We start from the raw sequence: 21,455 nt of genomic DNA, 5'->3' as shown, positions 1-21,455 counted from the left end.
ACAGGGTGGAGTTGGGCAGGGCAGATGGGGCAAGAGCCAGGGCCATTGTCCCTGGCTGTGCTGCTGTGCTGGGAGTCTCTTCCCTCCACCTCTGCTCACAGGCACTGCCCCTGCAGAGCCAGAGAAGGGCTCAGGAAGAATCCTGGACACACAGGTCAGGGCAAGCACTTGTTTTTATTTAAATGCACGGGGAACAGACCTCTTGTAAGTCTTTGTGGTTCAAAAGAAAGGTAGATATTCATGTAGAAATGCTAAGAGTAATACTGCAGTATTTTGTAAAAAACACAACAGCAGAAAAAAGTTACCAAATAAAAAATTGACAAATAGGGGGAAAAAATGCAGAGATTGTAAAGAGTTACATTCTGAAGGCTCTGCAGCAGAAAATGGTTCTGAAATGCTTCTGAAAATACAGTCCAATCAATTTTCTCAAGGCCTCCTTGAGCTCCTGGTTCCTCAGGCTGTAGATGAGGGGGTTCAGGGCTGGGGGCACCACCGAGTACAGAAATGACAGGGCCAGATCCAGGGATGGGGAGGACATGGAGGGGGGCTTCAGGTAGCCAAAGGCTGCAGTGCTGAGGAACAGGGAGACTACAGCCAGGTGAGGGAGGCAGGTGGAAAAGGCTTTGTGCCGTCCCTGCTCAGAGGGGATCCTCAGCACAGCCCTGAAGATCTGAACATAGGAGAAAACTATGAACACAAAACATCCAGAAACTAAACAGGCACTAACAGCAAGAAGCCCAAGTTCCCTGAGGTAGGATTTGGAGCAGGAGAGCTTGAGGATCTGTGGGATTTCACAGAAGAACTGGCCCAGGGCATTGCCATGGCACAGGGGCAGGGAAAATGTATTGGCCATGTGCATGAGAGCATTGAGAAAGGCACTGGCCCAGGCAGCTGCTGCCATGTGGGCACAAGCTCTGCTGCCCAGGAGGGTCCCGTAGTGCAGGGGTTTGCAGATGGACACGTAGCGGTCGTAGCACATCACGGTCAGAAGGGAAAATTCTGCTGTGATGAAGAAGAAAACCAGAAATACCTGAGCAGCACATCCTGAGTAGGAGATGTTGCTGGTGTCCCAGAGGGAATTGTGCATGGCTTTGGGGACAGTGGTGCAGATGGAGCCCAGGTCGCTGAGGGCCAGGTTGAGCAGGAAGAAGAACATGGGCGTGTGCAGGTGGTGGCCGCAGGCTACGGCGCTGATGATGAGGCCGTTGCCCAGGAGGGCAGCCAGGGAGATGCCCAGCAAGAGGCAGAAGTGCAGGAGCTGCAGCTGCCGTGTGTCTGCCAATGCCAGCAGCAGGAAGTGCCTGATGGAGCTGCTGTTGGATATTCCTTCACTCTGAGCCTCGTGGACTGTTCAAAGAAGACATTGATAAGCTGGGACCAATCTCTTTGAGTCAACGCTATGGGGTTATTTTAGAAATTCCAGCAAAACTACTTCTCTTTCTGTGGGGCCACTTCACTAAACATTTTTATTTTTGAGCTTGGGTTTGTGCTGCTGAGTTACTGACTCATCTTCAGCATTGCTCTCAGGCTGAACACTGGGGAGCTCAGACGGAAAACAGGGCTCCCTATGCCCCAGTGCAGTCAGGCCTGCTTGTCCCACACAGGTGCCCTTTGCTCATTACACGTCCCTCTAGTTCAGGGTGATAAAAATTAAAATGTGCTTGAAAAATAAAGTGGAGCTTTTCAAGACTACAGTTTCAATTTCTCTAAGCCCTTCTCTTTTTCCCTGTGCAGCTGGACATGGAGGGATGCCAAGGGTTGGCCTGGCTCTCTGCTGCCTGGAGTTGTGCCTACTGGGAGCTGTTTCTCTCTATCCAAGCCTTGTCCCTGCCAGTGCTGCCAGAGCCCAGCCCAGCCCTGGGGGCTCAGCTCTGCCCTGCAGACCCCTCCCAGCCCTGGGCACTGCCTAGGGGCATCTCCCTGGCAGCACGGCCTTAAGGGCAGGCCAGACAAACAGAGATGCTGCAAGCCAAGGTGCTGCTGCTGCTGTCTGTATGGAGAGGAGGCTGAGGAAGCACTTTCTGAGGGAGATCTGAGGCCATCTGCTGATGCCCAGGGTGACAGTGCAGGAGTCTCAGGGACACAGCCAAAGCTGACAGCCCCTTTCCCTTCCCTTTAGGAGAAAGCTGAGAGCAGCCCTGGCCATGCAGCACCATCTCCAGAGCAGGAGGAATTGGCCCTGATGGAGGTGGCTCCTTCCACCTGGAACTTCTCCCCTGCAGCGTCCATGGGGAGGTGCCAGGCAGGCTGAGAGCTGCCCCTGGCAGGTGGCACATGCCCTGGGCTGGCCAAGAGCCCTGAGGGCTGCAGGAGCTGCTCTGCAGGACAGCCCTGGGCAGCCCTGGCTGCAGCCCCAGCTTCACCCCCTGCAGCCATCCCTGGCAGCAGGAGCCATCCCTGGCAGCAGGAGCCGTCCTGCCCTGTCCCTCTGACGGTGCCCAGGGCAGCCCCGCTCTGCAGCACATCCTCCTCCTCCTCCTTCTGTGCCAGAGAGAAACTTGGAGAGTCCTCCTGACACATCCCCCAGGCTGTGGGGTGTGCTGGCTTCAGGAGATCCCTCCAGGAGCACAAGGGACATTGCCCTGCACCCACACACTCACCATGCAGAGGGCTGTGAAGATCTTTCCCCAAGTGAAGTCTCAGCTCAATGTCTTCCCAATCCTGATTGCCTTCAGCCTGTCTCTGCCTGGCTCCTGTCCCCTCAGTGCCTGCAGGCAGAGCCCTCAGCCCTGCTGGGCTGGGAGAGGAGCTGGCCCTGGGAAGAGCTGTTCCTTTAAAGCTCAGCAGCACAGACACAGCACAAGGACTTTAATGAGCCTCTCAGGGATTTGGTGTTATTTACATCAGACTCAGTCCCTGAGAGAGTCTTCAAAAAACTTCTCAGAAACTCAAAATTAAATTGAAACTCTGAAGTTTCTTGAAGTTTTAATGGGTCCCACTGAGGGAGACGACTGAGAAAGTGTCCCCAAGTTCCAGGTAGAGCAGTACACTGGTGGCAGTGATGGCAACTGGGGACAAACAAGGCAAAGGTGTCTCTGGTGCTGAGCAAAGCTGGATGTGTTTCAGGAATGCAAAGGGCCAAGGCCTGAGCCCCAGCCCCTGGCCAGGCAGATCCTGTCCCTCCCTCCTTGCTCAGGGCTCTTCCCAGGATGGGCACTGGCATGTGGGGATGGGCAATGCCAAGGGCAGGAGCATGGGATGGCCCCTGCCAGGCTGCTGAGCAGGGACAAGGAGGCAATGAGGCCCCAGGCCTGCAAGGGTCACTTGTCCCCTCGTGGCCTCAGGCCCAGGGCCAGCAGCCATGGCCAAAGTGCTGCCCAATGTTGTGGCTTGTTTTGTGTTTGTTCTGTTTCCCCAACTGTTCATGTTAAAGGTCCCGCCCTATTCCCAGTTATCTGTCAATCCCTAAACCCCTCCCCAGTTACTATGGTTGTCGAGTGTATCATTTTTGTTCTCCACCCCTGGCTGCCTGCCTGTTACTCGGCACCCCTGCCTCCTTTTCCAGAAGCTTCTGGCCAGGGTGTTGGGTGATTGGCTCAGGGGCCGGGGCCCCTCCCTCAGTTGTACGAGATTGGTTCTGTTGTTGTGTCAATCCCCAATGTATCTTTTCCTTCCCTCTTCTGATTTGCCATCCTTCACCCCTCCCATCCCCTTTAAAACCCAGGGTTTTTCCCCACCTCGGGGCTCTCAGCTCTCTTCTCCCTCACTCCCAGTTCCCCCTTATCCAATAAACCCGTTTGCCCCGAAGAAACTGAGAGACGCCTCTTCAATCCTGCGGCTCGGAGTATCATAGCGGCCAACGTCCGCAAGGCAGATTACTGCCTTAGGCGCAGTACTCGACTTCGTGTTGGGGAAGCGCCCCCCTTGGCTGGAGACGGGCTGGTCATTTCTAGCCTGGGCGTGTTTTTCCACCGGCCACACCGCTCCAGCCCAAGTTGGCTCTGTCAGGGCCGTCTTGCAGCTGCTGCCCGTCCCTGTGCCCTGTGCAGCCCAGGCTGTCCTATGGTGTCCCTGCCCTGTGCCTCTGTCCCCGCAGGCTGTCGGCATCCCCCGGCTGCCCCACCTGGCTGGCCCCTTCCTTTGCTGACAGCTCTGCCTCCTGCCTGCCTCTGCCTGCCCACACAAAGCCTTGGGCTGCTCCAGGCTCCTCCTGGGGGATGTGTTGCACCACAGCCCTGTCCTGGCAGGGAAATGCCTTTCTCCTTGTGGCCAGTCCGGATCTCCCCAGCAGCAATTTACGTTAATTTTTTCTTTTTTCTTCTCCCTGTTTACTATTATGTCAAAAGGATCCACCATCTCTGAAACCTCCCTTCAATCCCTCCCAGGTCTCCTCTGCTGTCCTCAGTCTACACCCCACTGAGCACAGAGCTCCATTGTCCCTGTACAGTGCTCATGTGCTTGAGGCCATGGATGCCAGGACAAGAGGGACAGTTCTTTTCTACAGGAAGGAAACCACAGAGTCCCAGGGTTTGAAGGCAGATGAGAGGCAGTCACCAGAAGCCAAGGCAGCCAGACCTGTCTGTCCTTGCAGCTTTTGTCTGAAAGCAGCCTTTGGATATTTGTGGAGTTTCAGAGGTGGAATTCCATTTCAGCTATGAGTGCCTGGATCAGAATGACAGTTCTAGCCCACAGGAAGGAAAGGGCAGAGCCCCAGTGTTTCATAGGGTGATTAGAGGCAGCTCCAAGGAGGCCAAGGCCAGCCAGACCTGTTTGTCTTGGCAGCTTTTGTCTGGGAGCAATCCTTGGGTAGAAGAAATTTGGGAGGCCAAATCCCAGTTTTGTCCATGGCCACCTGGATGAGAAGGACAATTCTTTTCCATAGGAAGGAGAGTACAGAGCCCCAGTGTTTCACAGGCAGATGAGAGCTGGCCCTCAGGAAGCCAAGGGAACCTAGACAGTCCTGGCAGCTGGCCAGGCCTGACTGTGCCAAAGGCAGAGCTCAGCTGCCCTTGGGGGCTGCAGCAACACTCCAGAGCCCAAAGAGCCTCCATGGCTGGGCTGGAGACCAAGGCTGCAGCAGGGAAATGCAGGGCTGCTGCAGGATGGGGAGGCCATTGAATTCCAGCACACACCTCAGCTCTCTGATGATCCCAGCACCATGCTGGGCCCTGTTTCAGACTGGAGCAGAGCAGATGTTGATGGGACAGGAGCCCTGCGGGGCTGTCAGGGCCCTGCAGCTTGCAAGGTGCTCTGCTCTCCCTCAGGTGCTCTGGGAGAGATCCAATCCCAGCTGGGCACCTCAGGGCACAAGTGGCACTGCCTGTTCATGGGGGCACAACTGCTGTCTGCCTGGAAAGGGGGACAGGTGTTAATGCCTGTTAGTTTCCTAATATACAAGAAAATCTTTATTATCTGGGTCATCTGAGTTCCTTTTAGAAATGGCAAAGTTTTCCCATCAGGAAGAGGAATTTCCTGGATCTACTGGATTGTTCTACTAATGGCAGAAGAAGAAGTGCTGATCTTTCCATCTACTTGTGTCACCAATATTCAGTCTATTATTTAATCTCCTTTTTTCATCAGGCATTTTTAGTTCTCCTGTTTAAATGGCCATGTCTAAGTGGCCATCTCTTCACTAGACCGGTTGGATCTATGTCCTTTCCATTGCTCTCAGATTTCCTTCTCCAGATGCTCTCTGGTCATTCAAGTGCCTCTCAACTGAATGGTTTAATGCTTTAAGCTCCAGGAAGTTGCCCAATCTTTCTGGTGTTAAAATAAATACCATATTAGTCAACATCTTAGTTGTGTTTATATCAATCACAAAATTGCATTTTCCTATGTCCTTGTCTAGAACTGTTCCTTTTCGGAAATCCCCTGGGGATGTGGGACATGTCAGAAGCTGCTGGGACATCCCAGAGAGCTGAGGGAAGAGCTGTGATGGTTATTAAACTGTTCAAATGTTCAGCCTGTGTTTGTTGGCAAGAAACCTTTCTGTGCCTCTGAGTGTCACCAGGCCCTGAGCCCAAAGGACACAAACCTGATGAGGTGTGGCTCCCACTGCAGGGGCTGCACTTGGACCTTGGCTCTGCACAGGAGAGCTCTTCATCCCCTTTCTCTCTTTTCCTCCCTCTGGGCATTGAGGGAGCTCCTGACTTCAGCCTGTGACTCGTGTGTGCAAAGAGCAAATCTGGGCAGAATCGGGGCACGGAGGGTTTGGGGGGGACCTTGGGATCTGTGCTGGGCCCAGAAGGTGTTTTCCATTGCTCTGAGACTGTCTGCTGAGGAAAGTGGATTTAATATCCAGCAGAGGAATGACTTTGGCATTTGATGGAGCTGTGCCTTCCCTTGGCTTTGTTGGCTGACAGGAAATGAACATCCCTCTGTGTCTCGGGCAGCTCCTTCTGCAAGGAAAGCAGGTGGGAGTTGGAGCCAAGGAGCTGAAAGCTGCAGGTGCAGCCTGGGCTGGAGGGAGCTCAGATTTGCACAAGGCTGCTCTGAGTGCCAGGGCTTGGATGGGGGAAATGGTGGGGTGGGGGTAGGGACAGAGTCTGATTGATTGTCAGCCATGAAGGGTCTTGATTTTCATATCTATTCACACTGCATGAGGAGGTACTTGGATTCAGTGTCAATTGGAGATTGCACATGTCAATGAATTAACAGGGGAAAAAGTCCTAAACAGGACCTGAAAAATCTTTTCTCACTGTCTTTTTAAATATATTGCATTCACTGTGGATATATTACGGAGATCTGTCTTATTAGCCACAAATTATTTGAAAATTAAAATCAAATGATTCCCAGAGGCTTGGCTTGTTCAGGTGTTCTGAATGTTCATGAGCCCTGGGACACTGAATTCCTGCACTGAAGAGCTGAAGGCTGAACAAGCCTCTGGAGCAGGGAAATTCAGCAGCAGCCTCCAAGTTGCTGAGGATGTCAGCAGCCCCCAGTGAGGCCATCCCTGCCCAGAGACCGTGGGGGAATGGGCAGACAAGGAGAGCGTCCCTGGGGCTGGGGCAGCACAACTCAGAGGCACCAGCGGCTCCAGCTGGGCAATGGAGTGTGGAATGTGGCTGGGAAAGCCCTGCCTGGGCTGGGACAAGCAGCACACTCAAGCCCTGACTCCCATCCACTAAAAAACTCTCTCAACAAGACATTTAAAAGGAATTACAATTGTGTCCTGTGAGTTGGACTCACTGGAGAAATACCAACAAGAGATTCTCAGGAACTCAAAACAACAAAACAGCCATTACTGGCAACTTGAGACAATCAGGGAAACTTTGGCAAAGGGTTAATCATGACATTGTAGTGGTTTTGAATTTTTAATTTCAGATTTTTCTAATCTTGAGACTTCTTAGTTAATGTATTGATGAGTGTGGTAGGTTTTATTGACAGTTGATTATTTATGTATTTATTTTGGTTTGAGATAGGATTGCGAGAAAGGTAAAGTAGGTGTAAAATTTTAATAGGGTACAAAAAATATTAAAAGTAAATAAAAGAAAAAACTTATTAATAATTAAAATAAACTCTTTAGAACACTTTTTTTCTTTACAACTTTTTCTTACTGACAATGTAAATAAACTAAAAATAATTAGTTATTTTGCTATTTCTAGAATAGTCTTTTTTGTTTACTTTGGGAGAGAAGTTTTTCTTGTTAAGGTTATGGAGATTTTTTTACAAGATTAAAAAATAGGTTTTTTGTCATGGATAACAGTTGTCTGGGGAACTTTGTTTCGTGAAGTTGTATTTATTGCTACAATGTTTTTTACAGCTTGTTGATGGGTCATGTCAATTTATGGGATATTGTTTTAAAGATGAGTTCTTGAAGGTAAAAATTTTTATAATTTACTTTTGAAATAATTTTTATCTCTGGAAATACAGATCTTCTCTTCGGGATACTGTATTACTTTTTTTTTTTTTCCTGTTTAAAATTTTGATGAAATTACAGTTATTTTAACATTTATTTATTTTACTATAGAGGTTTTTGTTTGATATTAATTTGAATATTTTTAATAGTTATATGTTTTATAATGAAAAACTGTTTTTTCTTTATAATTTATAAAAGGATTTTAGTTTTAATGTTAAGGTATTTTTTCTTCTTTTTTATTTGGGATTTAATTTCTTCTTTACTGACTTTGATAATTTTAAATTTTTTTATATGCTTAAATTTTGTTTTTTTCTTTTACTTGAGGGAGGATTGAAGTATTGAAAGGATTAACACCTGACCTGCTGGTAACTTGTGGTGGAAGTTGTGGTTGGGTTGCGTTAGGATTGGTTTTATGGTTCCTTTTAGTGGGTTTTGTGTTTAATTTTACTTGTAGGGTTATTTTGTGTGGGTTTAGGTTGTAGGGGGTTTTGGTTTTAGTTGTGTTGGGGAGAGGGGACTAGAAGGTAATATTTTAATGGCTGTGGCTGGCTTTGTTCTGGTTGGGGTTTTGTAGCCTCTTTTGTTTTCCTGTTTGGGAGTTGTTGGGGTTTGGTTTGGTCAGAATGGGGCCGATGGAGGGGGGGTGGCCTGGGGAAGGAGGTAGGGGCTAAGCCCATGGCAGGGTTGCTTGGTTTGGTTTGGTTTGGTTGGGTTTGGTTTGGTTTGGTTTGGTTTGGTTGAGATGGGGGCCAGGGCCATGGCCCACTGCTTCTTTGTTGACAGTAAAAGAAAGAGGAGGTTCCTGGGTTTTTTCATCTTTAACATTTGTGTTCCTCAGAAGCATGTTCAGTATCTCAGTGGTTTAACAGATTGTCAGTAACACAAGAAGTTTTGTATTACTTTTTAAAATTCTTCTCATGTCAAACTACGACAGATAGTCAACAAAAAACACTTTTGAAAGCATTGACTTGGCCTTTCAACTTCACAAAATCTAAGCCTGTTCAATTTAATGTTAATCAAAATTTGCAGGAGCACAGAAACAAAAGAAGACACAGAAAGAGATAAAAGACAAAAAAGATACAGAGAAGCACCCGCACAACTCCTGGATTCCAGCAGTGTTCAGATGGAAATTCCAAGAGGATGCAGGGTCAAGATGTGTGCTCACCTTGTGGTCAGCCTTCAATACCCCTTGGTCTCCCTGGGCCCTTCCCCCAGGTGGGGCTTGGGCTCATTTGGTCCCTCAGGAGCTGGGCTGGGGCTGCAGAGGTGGCTGTGGAGCATTGCCTGTGCTGTGCCAGGGACTGGCAGCCACTGCTGGGCTGGGATAGAGGCTCTGGGGGGATTGGGGTTCCAGGGCAGGGCAGGGCTGGGCTTCCAGGGCAGGGCATGGCTGGACCTGCCCCCTCCTCTCCCCCACACATGAAATGTTTCCAGCCAAAAATCTCCTCCAGTCTGTCACAACAGGCAAGAGTGGAGGTGGAACCCAAATTCTGGCCATGGGCACCTGGCTGAGAAGGACAGTTCTTTTCCATAGGAAGGAAAGCACAGAGCCTTCCCCAGTGTTTTTTGAGACCGATGCAAAGTGACCCTTGTAAAACCACTGCAAGACAGACTTGTCCTGGCAATATCCCTATTGGAACAATCGCTGGATATAAGGAAATTTGGAGGTGAAATCCCAGTTCTGGCCACAGGTGCCTGGAGGAGGAGGAGAGTTCTTTTCCATAGGAAGAAAAGCACGGAGCCCCAGTGCTTCAGGAGCAGATGAGAAGAGACCCTCAACATGCCAGGGTCAGCTGGACCAGTCAGGCAGCCCCTGGGAGGCCAAACCAGCCAGATCTGTTCTGTGTTCCCTTGGTTTTGTGGGGCCCTACAGTGCCACAATCGTGCCTTGGATCCATGGGGCCCCACCATGCCATAATGGTGGCTTGATCCCATGGGGTCCAGCAATGTCACGATGGACCCTTGTTTCCATGGGATCCAGCAATGTCACGATGGCCCCTGGGTTCCAGAAGACCCCGCAGTGTCACAATGGTCCCAATGATTCCATGAGGCCTTGCAGTATCACAATGGACCTTTGGACCCTGGGGGTTTGCAGTGTCACAATGGTCTCCTTTGGCTCCACAGTGTCACAATGGACCATTGATGACAGGAGGCCCCTCTGTGTCACCCTGGAGCTTTGGTTCCATGCAGCCCTGCAATGTCACAAAGGCCTCTTGGTTTCACCAGGCCCCACAGATCACAATGGTCCCCTTGGTTCTTTGGGGGCTCCATGGGTCACAATGGTCTCACTGGTTCCATGAGGCCTCACTGTGTCACAGTGCTTTGCTTATTCCCTTAGGCCTCATAGTGTCACAATGGTCTCCATGATTCAATAGTGCCCCACAGTATAACAATGGTCTCCTTGGTTCCAGGAGGCAGTGAAGTGTCTTAATGATCTCTCCATGGTTCCATGAGGCCCAGCAATGTCACTGTGGTCTCTTTGATTCCATGAGGCCCCACAGTGTCACAATGGTCCCTTGGTCTCACAGGGCCCCACAGTGTCACAATGGTCCCTTGGTCTCACAGGGCCCCACAGTGTCACAATGCTCCCTTGGTCTCACAGGGCCCCACAGTGTCACAATGCTCCCTTGGTTCCATGGGCCCTGTGCTGCTGCATTCCCCCCTCCCCTTCTCAGGCCGCCCTGCCAGCTGAGAAATGCTCCTTAGGGCTTGGCCTTGGCCAACAGCCCCTGGGCTCGGCTCCTCTGCAGCTCATCACAAACACTGTCTGCTCCAGGCACTGCTGCTGCCCAACCAGCTCCTGCTTTCTGGAGGAGCAGCCCTGGGAACTGCTTTTGTTCCCTCCGTGGCACAACATCCCTGTTCTCACCCTGCCAAAGAAAGCTGTTGGTGCCAAGTGTGGCCAGGATGAACCATTGCTGGGACTGAAGCCCCTCTCTTGGGGCCCTGCAAACAGCGCTCCAAAAGGAGCCCTTGGAGCTCTCCTGGGCCAGCGACTCCCTCTGAGTGGGGCCTCTCCCAGCCGGGAACTCTCCCGTTTGCTGCACTCGGGGATCCCCAACAATGACGGAGCCTGGGCTGATCCCCCCACTCCTCCAGGCTCAACCCTTTACTGCTGGGGAGATGCCAAAGGATCCACAGGGAGCATTTCCTGCCCTCAGGGGAATTTCTCCCAGGTGCCTTGCACTGACTCTTTGTGTCTGTGTGCACACAGGAGTGCCTGTGCTGGGGAAATGTGGCAGAAATGCTGCTCTCTGAGGGGTTTGAGTGCCCTGGATAGCTGAGTCAGTCAGGCCTTGAGGTAAGGTTAAATCACAAGGTCTAAGTAAAATTAAATGCTGCTAAGAGTTGTTCTTTTCCTAAGGTATTAAGTTCAATTTAATTTATTAGCTAAGTTTAATAGTAAATGTTATTCTTATGTTAAATTGCTAAGTCATATGTTTCAAGTTTGGTTAAATAGCGTTAAGTGCTGTTCTTTTGCTAAATTGTGAAATTGATGGTATCAGTTAAGGTTAAGGTGTAACTTAAGTCCTGTTAAGTTTGAACTCTGTTCAGCTTTTGGGCCATATTCCTTTTATCCTTGCCCTCACTGTCCTTGTGTCACACACACACAGGGACAGTTCTCAGTTCATTTCTGGTTTGATTGCCTGGACTTGGTTTGGTTTTGTTGTTGCTTTGTTACCTTGGTGTGCCTGAATTGTCCAGTCAGGAGCAGAGTGACTCTTGCCAAGGAACTTTGTGCTGATGTCCCTTAATATTAAATCTGGTTTTTGCTGTTCCTTTGCTGGGGATTTTTTCAGCGCTCTCAAGGCCTCGTTGGTACCAGGGTGAAGGAGCCCTGGCTCAGGCTCTGGCCCTGGGGGACACGGGGACGCTGCTGGGGGGTCCCTGTCCCCCTGTGCCAGCCCCAGGGCCCCGGCCCCCCGTCCCCGTGTCAGGCTCTGGGGTCGATCTCGTGGAACATCCTCTGGGGGAGGCTGCGGCGCCGGGGGCGGGGGGACCCGGGGGGACAGGGGACCCCGCTGTGCACGAGCAGGGTTGGACTGCTCTGGGGGGAACTGTGAGGGGGGCCGGGGCAGAGTGACCTCCCCAGTGACCTCACACAGCCCCTGTGATGTCACAGAGCCAAATCTGGGATGTCACCCTGGAATGTCATGCAGCTGCACTGTGATGTCGCAGAAGACTCTGTGATGTCAGAAAGTCACCCTGTGATGTCACAATCTGTACTGTGATGTCATAGCCTGCTCTATGATGTTACACAGCTGGCCAGTGATGTCACAATGCTCTCTCTGATGTCGCAGAGCCACCCTCTATGAATTCAGGATCTGCTCTATGGCCTCACACCGTACTCTGTGATGTCACAGACAGATGTGTGATGTCACAAACCCCTCAATGATATCACAAAACCCTCTCTGTGATGTCATATTGCCACTTTGTAAGGTCACAGTATACACTCTGACCTCACAGCCAGCTCTATGATGCCATACAGCCATGCCATGATGTCACAGCCTGCTCTGTGATGTCACAGAACCCCTCTATGATGTCATACAGTTCCCTCTATGATGCTCTAGCTGCTCAGTGACCTCACACAACAAACTCTGTCTTGTCATAGCCCTGTCTGTGACCTCACACAGCCCATTCTGTGCTGTCACACAGCCCCATGCTGACATCACAGCTGCTCTGTGCCTCCATGACACAGCCACAGAGGAGCTGCTGTGACACAGCCCCCTCTGGGACATGCCACAGCCCCTGCCAGTGCTGAGCCCCTGAGAGCTCTGTCTGTGCCCTGCTGGTGTCCCTGAGGGGCCCTGGCAGTGCCCCAGCCCTGCTGGGCTGTGCACAGGAGCTGCTCCTGGCCAGAGCTGTCTCTCTGCAGCTCTGCTGCCCTTGCCAGGAGCTGCCTCTGGGCCAGGAGCCCGGCCCAGCTCAGCAGCACAGACACAGCACAAGGGCTTTAATGACCCTCTGAGGTTTTGGTGCTCTTTGTGTCTACCGTGGCCAAAGTGCTGCCCAAGTTGGCTCTGGCAGGGCTGTCTTGCAGCTGCTGCCCATCCCTATGCCCTGTGCAGCCCAGGCTGTCCTACGGTGTCCCTGCCCTGCGCCTCTGTCCCTGCAGGCTGTGGGCATCCCCCGGCTGCCCCACCTGACTGGGCTCTTCCTTTGCTGACAGCTCTGCCTCCTGCCTGCCTCTGCCTGCCCACACAAAGCCTTGGGCTGCTCCAGGCTCCTTCTGGGGGATGTGCTGCACCACAGCCCTGCCCTGGCAGGGAAATTCCTTTCTCCTGGTGTCCACTATGGACCTCCCCAGCTGCCTTTGGAATTAATTCTTTCTTTCTCTGGCTGTTTTCTACTATGTCAAAAGGATCCACCATCTCTGAAACCACTCTTCAATCCCTCCCAGGGCTCTCCTCTACTGTCCTCAGTGTCCACCCCACTGAGCACAGAGCTCCTGTGTCCCTATAGAGTGGTCAAGTGCTTGAGGCCAAGAGCACCTGGACAAGAGGGACAGTTCTTTTCTATAGGAAGGAAACCACAGAACCCCAGGGTTTGAAGGCAGATGAGAAGCAGTCACCAGAGGCCAAGGCCAGCGAGACCTGTCTGTCCTTGCAGCTTTTGTCTGAAAGCAGCCTTTGGATATATGGGGAGTTTTGGGTGTGGAATTCCATTTCAGCCACGGGTTCCTGGACTGGAATGACAGTTCTCCATAAGAAGGAAAGGACAGAGCCCCAGTGTTCCAAAGGCTGATTAGAGGCAACCCCAAGGAGGCCAAGGCAGCCAGATCTGCTGTCAGGGAAGAATCCTTGGATAGACAGAATCTGGGAGGCCAAACCCCACTTTTGTCTATTGGGCTTTGGACAAGAAGGACAGTTCTTTTCCATAGGAAGGAAAGTGTAGAACCCCAGTGCTTCAAAGGGAGATGTGAGCTGGCCCTTAGCAAGCCGAGGGAACCTAGATAGTCCTGAAAGCTTTTGTCTGGAGCTCTCCTTGGATTTAAGGAATTCTGGAGGTGAATTCTCAGTTTTGGCCATGGATGCCTGGACTTGAAAGATGCTTTTTCCCATGAGGAGAAAAGCACAGGCCCCCAGTGCTTTGAAGGCAGATGAGAGGTGGCCCCCAAGAGGCCAAGGCCAGCCAGAGCTGTCTGTCCCTCCAGGTGACCAATGGGAATAATCCTTGGATATAATCAAATTTGGGGGAGGAATCCCAATTTCAACCATGAACCCCTGGAGGAGAAGGACAATTCTTTCCCACAGGGAGGAAAGCACAGAACTCCAGGGTTTCAGGGGCTGATGAGAAGCAACCCTCAATATGCCAAGGTCAGCTGGACCAGTCAGGCAGCCCCCAGGAGGCCAAGCCAGCCAGACCTGTTCCATGTTCTTGGATCCTTGGGGCCCTGCAGCATCACAATGGCCCCTTGGTTCCATGAGGCTCTGTAGGATCACAACAGATCTTTGTTTCCATGAGGCCCAGTGATATAACAATGGTCTCCTTGGCTCCACAGTGGCACAATGGCCCCTTGCTTCCATGAGGCCTTGCAGTGTCCATGAGGCCTTGCTTGTTTCCATGGGACTGTGCAATGCCACAATGGCCCCTTGGTTCCATGAGGTCACAGAGTCTCAAAATGGCCCCTTGGTTCTTTTGGGTTCCTGAGGATCACAATGGCCCCTTGGTTCCAGCAGGGCTGGATGTGTTACACTGGCCCCTTGCTTCCATGGAGACCCACAGTGACACAATGGTCCCTTGCTTCCATGAAACCTTGCAGTGTCACAGTGGCTGCCTTGGTTCTGTGAGGCCCTGTGGTGTCACAATGGCCCCTTGGTTCCATGGGGACTCAGAGTGCCAGAATGGTCTCATTGGTTCCATGAAGCCCCTCAGTGTCACAATGGTCTCTTTTGGTTCCACAGTATCACAATGGCACCTTGGTTCCGTGAAGCCCTGAAGTAAAGAATGGCCCCTTGGTTCCATTGGGCTCCTCCCTGCCACACGAGTTCTCAGTTCCACGGAGCCCTGCAGTGTCACAGTGCTCTCCTTGGTTCCATGGTGCCACTCAGGGTCACAAGGGCCCCTCAGTTCTACAAGGCCCCACAGTGTCACAATGTCCCCTTGCTCCCATGAGGCTGTGCCATGTCACAATGGTCTCATTGGTTCCATGAGGCCCTGCAGCTCCACAATGACCCTTGAAGGGTCACAATTGTCTCAGCAGGTTCCCCCACTTATTCACAATGGCCTTGGTTCCATGAAGCCCCGCGGTGTCACCATGGCCCCTTGGTTCCATGGGCTCCAGTGGTGCCACAAGGATCCCCTTGGTTTCATGAGGTCCCCACAGTGTCCCAGGGATCTCCATGGGAAGGAAAGAACCCAGCCCCAGTGTTGCAGGGGCAGTCACCAGAGGCCGAGGCCAAGGCCAGCCAGACTTGATGGTCCTGGCAGATTTTGTCTGAAAGCAACCCTTGGATATAGGGAATTTTGGAGGTGCAGCCCCAATTTTGGCCATTTCTGTGTAGATAATAAGGACAGTTCTTCTCCAAAGGAAGGAAAGCACAGAGCCCAAGTGTTTCAAAGGCAGATGAGGAGAGAGGTGGCTCCTGGGAGGCCAAGTCAGCCTGACCTGTTTTTCTTGGTAGCTTTTGTCATAGAGGGATCCTTGGATATATGGAGTTTTGGAGGAGAAATCTCAATTTGTACAACACACCCTGGGTGTGACTGTGTTCACAGGGGTTCTTGGATGAGGGAAGAGACAAGAATGTTGACTCCATGTTGAGAAGGCTTGATTTATTATTTTATTATATATATATATATTACATTATAACTATACTAAAAAGAAAAAGAAGGACAGGTTTTCTGAGAAGCTAGCTAAGCTAAGAATAGAAAAGAATGAATAACAAAGATCTGTGTCTCGGACAGAGAATCCAAGCTATCTGGTCTGTTGTTGGCCATTAATTTTAAACATTCAAGATGGCCCAATCACAGATGGACCTGTTGCATTCCACAGCAGCAGATAACCATTGTTTACATTTGTTGCTGAAACTTCTCAGCTTCAGCAGGAAAAATCCTAAGAAAGATTTTCACAAAAAGATGTCTGCGACACCCATGAGAAGAAAGGTTTTTTCCATAGGAAGGAAAGCACTGAGCCCCAGTGTTTGGAAAGCAGGTGAGAGGCAGCCCCCAAGAGGTCAAGGGCAGCCAGACCTGTCTGTCCTGGCTGCTTTCACTTGGGAGCAATCCTTGGATGTCTGGAGTTTTGGAGGTGGAATCCCAGGTTTGGCCATGGGCACACGGTCATGATGGACGGCTTTTTCCTATAGGACAGAAAAGCACAAAGTCCAAGTGTTTTGGTAGAAGATGATGAGAGGTTGCCACCCTTAGGCCAAGCCAGCCATCCCTGTCTTTCCTGGCACCTTTCATGTAGGGGCTATCCTTGGACATAGGGCATTTTGGAGGTGGAATATCAGTTTTTGCCATTGGCACCTGGACAAGAAGAAGAGTTCTTTTTATGAGTGTAATATATGTTATGAAATAATTCATGCTATAGAGAGAATGTATTTTATAAAAATTGTGAAATCCAAATGAGTCTCTGACCACAAGCAGCCCAAAGGCAGACATCTACTCAAATTCTGAGATTCCTGGAGGCGGAAGGAGAACAATCCGCAGTTAGCTTACCCAGCACGATGATCACCGCTATCCCAAGCCATCAGAAGATGCCTAAGAGTGATCATCACCCTGTTGATAACATCAATCAAGATAGCCAGAGTCACCAGAAAGATACATCTGAATACACAACTTCCCCGGACTCGATTAACACTGGCTATTGACCAGGAAACAGCAATTGTCCACCTCTGCACAGTGAAAGAACCAGCTTTGAATATGCAGAGTTACAAAAGAAACTGGGACTCCTCTGCCTTGGGAATAATGAACTGTATAAAACAACCCCGCAGGAAGCGGCTCTCGTGAACGGGGAAGGGTCCAATGCGATAGAGGTCGGATCCAGGTTCACCCAGCGCCAAACCTGGGCTTGACGCTGTCTCTTTGGTTGTGGTGATTTTGAGGACCATATTTTGGTCACAGAAAAAGATAAATAAAATATTTTCTCATTTTTGATAATCTGCCTTCTTGATTGATCATTTATAACATCTATGAAACCATACTTACCCTTCTGGACAAGCATGACTCCCCCATCCTAAAGGAGGACCTTAAGTCACCTTTAGTCCCATCCTGGAGAATACTTTTTAAGATGTTGAAAAAGTGAGAGCAGCCAGATGCTGCCGGCCCCCTACCCTGCTCTGGCTCTCCTCAGTCTGACTCTCCCTGCCCGCTTGAAACTGGCACCTCCCATACTGAAGAGCGGCCACAGCCATTAACCTTGCCCCTGCCCTGACAAAGGAGGGGAAGGCATCCTTTCTCACAGTCATTAGCAGTTTATATCACTGACCGAGGCTCTAGCAGGGAGGAGGAGGAGCCCTTTGACCCAAGGCCAATAGACTCAGAGTATGAGACTGATCCATTCCCTCCTGACCCTTCCCTTAGGATGCAACTAAAGAAAAATGGAGCAGGACCCCCAAATTTGCAGGAAATCTAGGCATTTGAAAAAGGACTGTTTTGAAAAGAGGGAAGCCAGATCCAAAACTCCTGGTATTTGCCCTTGGTGCTGTTATCAATGTCTGTCAAGTATGATTTTGAAGGGTGTCTGATATCGGGAAACCGGAGCAGAAGCGCTGAGCAGCGCCGTGTGAGACACAGATGCCCCAGCCGATGCCTCGGAGGGACCACGCAAGCCTCAGCCCGGTCTCCCCAAGCAGCCTTCGCCAGACCACAGGCAGCCCTGGCCAGACCATCCCCGAGCAGCCACCCCAGCGCAGGGATGGACCTGGCAACCTCCAACACAGTAACGTTGCTTGATTCATCTGTTCATGTGCTTCCCACAGGAGTCTTCAGACCACCTAGACAGTGTATGCATACTTTGTTTGCTCTCCCTTGGCTATGGACTCTGATTCCCTTGGAGAAATAAAGATCATGGCTTGGACTCTCCAGCTGCCCTGTACAATCCTGGCCGTGAGCCATATAACACAACTCATACTCTTTCCAGCAGTACCCCTATCTGCACCCCCGATAACTGAACAGAAGGAGGGGGATTTTTAGTTCCACAGAAGTCCCACAGATTTTATAGACACGGCATATTACATCTGAGCATCCAACATGCCCATGCAAGGTGACTCTGAAAGGCAGAGACACTCCTAACACACTCATTGATACAGGAGCCAATGTGACTGTTATCTCAAGGAGCCAATGTCCCAATGAGTGGCCATTAACAACTCAGGAACTCTCTGGCATAAATGGAAGGAGAGAAATCCTGAAAAGCCAACACTTGGTGCAAATAACAGGAGCCTGATAAGCAGATCGCCACAGTTAAACTTTTTGTGCTGTCTGTCCCCCTAGTTTCGTGGGGGAGAGATTTGTTAACACAGTGGGGAATTTTTATGCATTCAGATTTTGTACAGGAGTCATTGGGGACGCTGACACCCCCACAATGGTCCCTGGCTGAAGTGCCCCAGACACTTTCAAGCATTGGAAGGAGCAGACCAGCTATCAAAAGCCACAGTTCACACAGATCTAAAGCCCTGAGAGACACCTAGCCTTGGTCAAATTTCCAGTTACTTGCCTTTTTTTTAAACAATGTATTTGTTGTGAATTTTTTGGTACAGCTATTTAGTACTATATAACTACATCTCTTTTTGGTTTAGCCTTCAATGCTTATATCCCATTGCTCTTATTAAGCCAAACTTAAATCTATCCTACAAGCAATCTTTAAAGCTGCTGCAGGGGGTGCACCTGCCCCCCCCACCCTGTCTGGCACAAGCCAGTGTTGAGATTCACCTTCTAACTTTGTGATTTGTGATTTTTAACAAGATTGTTACTAGAAAAATTCACAAGTGTTTGTATAGAAGTAGTGTCTTTTACCTATTAATAACATAGGAAAAAATACATTGTTCACTAAGAGGAATTAGATAAGTTTTAAATTCAAAATTCTTTAGCTCCTATTCAAGACAAACCTTGAACTTTATCTGTACTGATTATTTGAGACTTAATTCCACTGTCAGCTTTGTTAAGTGCTTGCTTTTTACTCCATAGTTCTAACAAGGTAATTTTATTGTAAAGATTTCAGTACAGTTGTTTACTTGCATGTTGTTTACTCTGATGTTTAACTGCTATATGACAAATTTCCAGTAACCTTTTTGTAATAATAGAGTTTAAATAAGTTAATTCTTGTTAAGATTGATTTTGTTTAGTCTCAGTGATGTTAACTTTAGGTTCTTTTAGAGATACTTTATTAAAGTTAAGTTTTAGTGAAGCTGATTTTAAGTTTTGTTGAAGTATACCTGTTTGAGTTATAAGATATAATTCCTTTGCCATACAAGTGTATGACATAAAGCCTGAATGAATTTTTGTCAAAATTTGCTCATTTAAATACCAAGATAATGCTATTTTGCTATAGAAATAAGAACAATTTTTGCTATTTTATTTTTTATAAGTAGTATTGAAGAATGAGTCTCCATATTATGACCGTAATTAGTTATGAGTTGTTGGATGCTTTCTTTTACTTTTTTGCTTTAATGTCATATATGTCTAGGGAAATAAACCTCAATTTCTTAAGACAATTTCTACTGATATATTAAGTAACCCTGATTATGTTGTTAATCTTATGATGTGAATTCACTAACTTTTTATAACAAGCATTACTTTCTTCATTTGCAATTTGTTTATGGTACCATTGACTAACTAACAATAAATGAGAAAGCCAACTACTTTACAAACCTTCACTTATTGTTGTGAAACTATTTATAAGACATACATTATTTTTCTAACTACTATTACTAAGAGGTTTCTAAAATATATTCAAAAGATTCTTCCAGTTAAAAGCCTGTACCGTGGCCAAGTCCTGGCCTTAACTAGTAGAGAAAATATTCTGCGCCAAAATTATATTCAAGTAATTTTGACTTACCAAAATTGGACCTATAACAGCTAAACCTCCTTTTAAGGTAAACTTAGAAATCTTACCTGGGAATGATTTTCCAAACCCTCACTTTAAAAAATAAAGCTTGCCGATTACTACAGACTCTAAGTAATAGTGCAATATTAAAGAAATTGATAAGGCATTGTTTTAAATCACCATTCTATTTTTCACATGCTACTAATTGTATCTATTATCTGATTTATTTTTACATAATATAAGTTTATTGTTATGTTACATGTTGTTTTGCTTTGATATTACCTTCATGTTCATAATGAGAAACACACGTGTTATTAAAAACCAAAAAATTAGGGGGGAATATTGCTCCTCCAGAACTTTACACTAAAAAAATTAATTTTTTTGAAAGCAGATCAAATCACATCAAATTGGATCCTTTACCCTCCTGAAACACCACTATGGAACCCCAAGAATTAGAATTCCTGAGTTCTGTGAAATTGGATTTTTGTGTTCATTTTAAATACATGGAAAGGAATCAGTCTAAAAATGTTTCTCCCTATCACCCTGTGTATAAGAATCAAAACTTTCTGTAAAATTACACTTCTGGTAGCCTTTCTAAATCCAGTAATGCAGCTGCCATCAGGAATGTTTTTAGTCTATAAAAATCAAGCCTGAACATTTTAGTGGCTACAGTTTTTAACTAAAAGATTCTTCTTAAGATAGGTATGTATTTGATGATTTTGATAATAATTGTATTAATCATGATACCTTTCAATGTGTGCAGAGATTAATTATTAAGGTCATTAAAGAGTATTTTTAGTCAAAAGGAAAGGGGGAAATGTTGGAATGTTGAGGGACACAAGAGAGATGATGGACTTTGAACCTGGTTAACCTAAGATATTTGATAACAGGATGCCTTAGCAAAAGCAAATGGAACTTTGAAAATTAGACCTGGATTGCAAGAAGATTAAATCAGACAGGTTTACTGGAAAAAGAAAATCCCATTAAACTCTGCAAGCAAGAGATGTTGTTATATGCATAAGTTTGTGTATGTGATTTTAACCTAATCATTGTAGTACACATTACCAGTCTTCCTGAAATAGTATATAAGCATTTGTATCCCACAATAAAATCGGATTCTGATCACCGAGTCAGGCTGCCTGTCTCTCTCCATCGCCGACAAGAGTGGGCTGTGTGAGGCCACAGGTTGGGCTATGACATCACAGAGTTTGTTGTGAGAAGTCACTGAGCACCTACAGCATCACAGAGGGGATTCTGTGACATCACAGAGAAGGCTGTGACATCATGGCATGGCTGTGTGACATCATAGAGCTGGCTGTGAGGTCAAAGTGTGTGCTGTGCCATTACAGAGTGGGAGTATGACATCACAGAGAGGGTTTTGTGACATCACTGATGGGTTGTGACATCACAGAGCTGTCTGTGTCATCATAGAGTAGGGTGTGAGGCCATAGAGCAGATTCTGCCATCATAGAGGGTGGCTCTGTGACATCAGTGAGTGGGTTGTGACATCACTGGTGGATGTGTAACATCATAGAGCAGGCTATGACATCACAGAAAAGAATCTGACATCACAGGGTGGCTTTCAGACATCAGAAAGTGTTCTGGGACATCACAGTACAGCTGTATGACATCACAGGATGACATCACAGAATTGGCTCTGTGACAGCAGAA

At 48.4% G+C, this 21,455-nt stretch overlaps 1 protein-coding gene across 1 annotated transcript; it reads right to left on the bottom strand.

Annotated features, from left to right (window-relative positions):
• Positions 1-355: 355 nt before the first annotated feature.
• On the bottom strand, positions 356-2,229 carry LOC143692621 (olfactory receptor 14C36-like). Its single transcript, XM_077172871.1, has 2 exons — positions 2,154-2,229; positions 356-1,347 (listed from the first exon to the last, which is right to left on the bottom strand). Exons 1-2 carry the CDS (start codon positions 2,227-2,229, stop codon positions 356-358), a joined length of 1,068 nt encoding a protein of 355 aa, XP_077028986.1.
• Positions 2,230-21,455: the final 19,226 nt, after the last annotated feature.

Source organism: Agelaius phoeniceus (genome assembly GCF_051311805.1).
Source record: "Agelaius phoeniceus isolate bAgePho1 chromosome W unlocalized genomic scaffold, bAgePho1.hap1 SUPER_W_unloc_2, whole genome shotgun sequence".
Taxonomy (NCBI): domain Eukaryota; kingdom Metazoa; phylum Chordata; class Aves; order Passeriformes; family Icteridae; genus Agelaius; species Agelaius phoeniceus.
The sequence above is the reverse complement of the archived record's forward strand: the minus strand, read 5'-3'. Positions and strand labels throughout refer to the sequence as shown.

Excerpts from the sequence above, each read along its gene's own strand:
- LOC143692621 (XM_077172871.1), bottom strand. The coding sequence starts at position 2,229 with ATGGACGCTGCAGGGGAGAAGTTCCAGGTGGAAGGAGCCACCTCCATC. Across the intron at positions 1,348-2,153 it reads TTCCTCCTGCTCTGGAGATG|TCCACGAGGCTCAGAGTGAA; the intron begins GTGCTGCATGGC and ends TTCTTTGAACAG.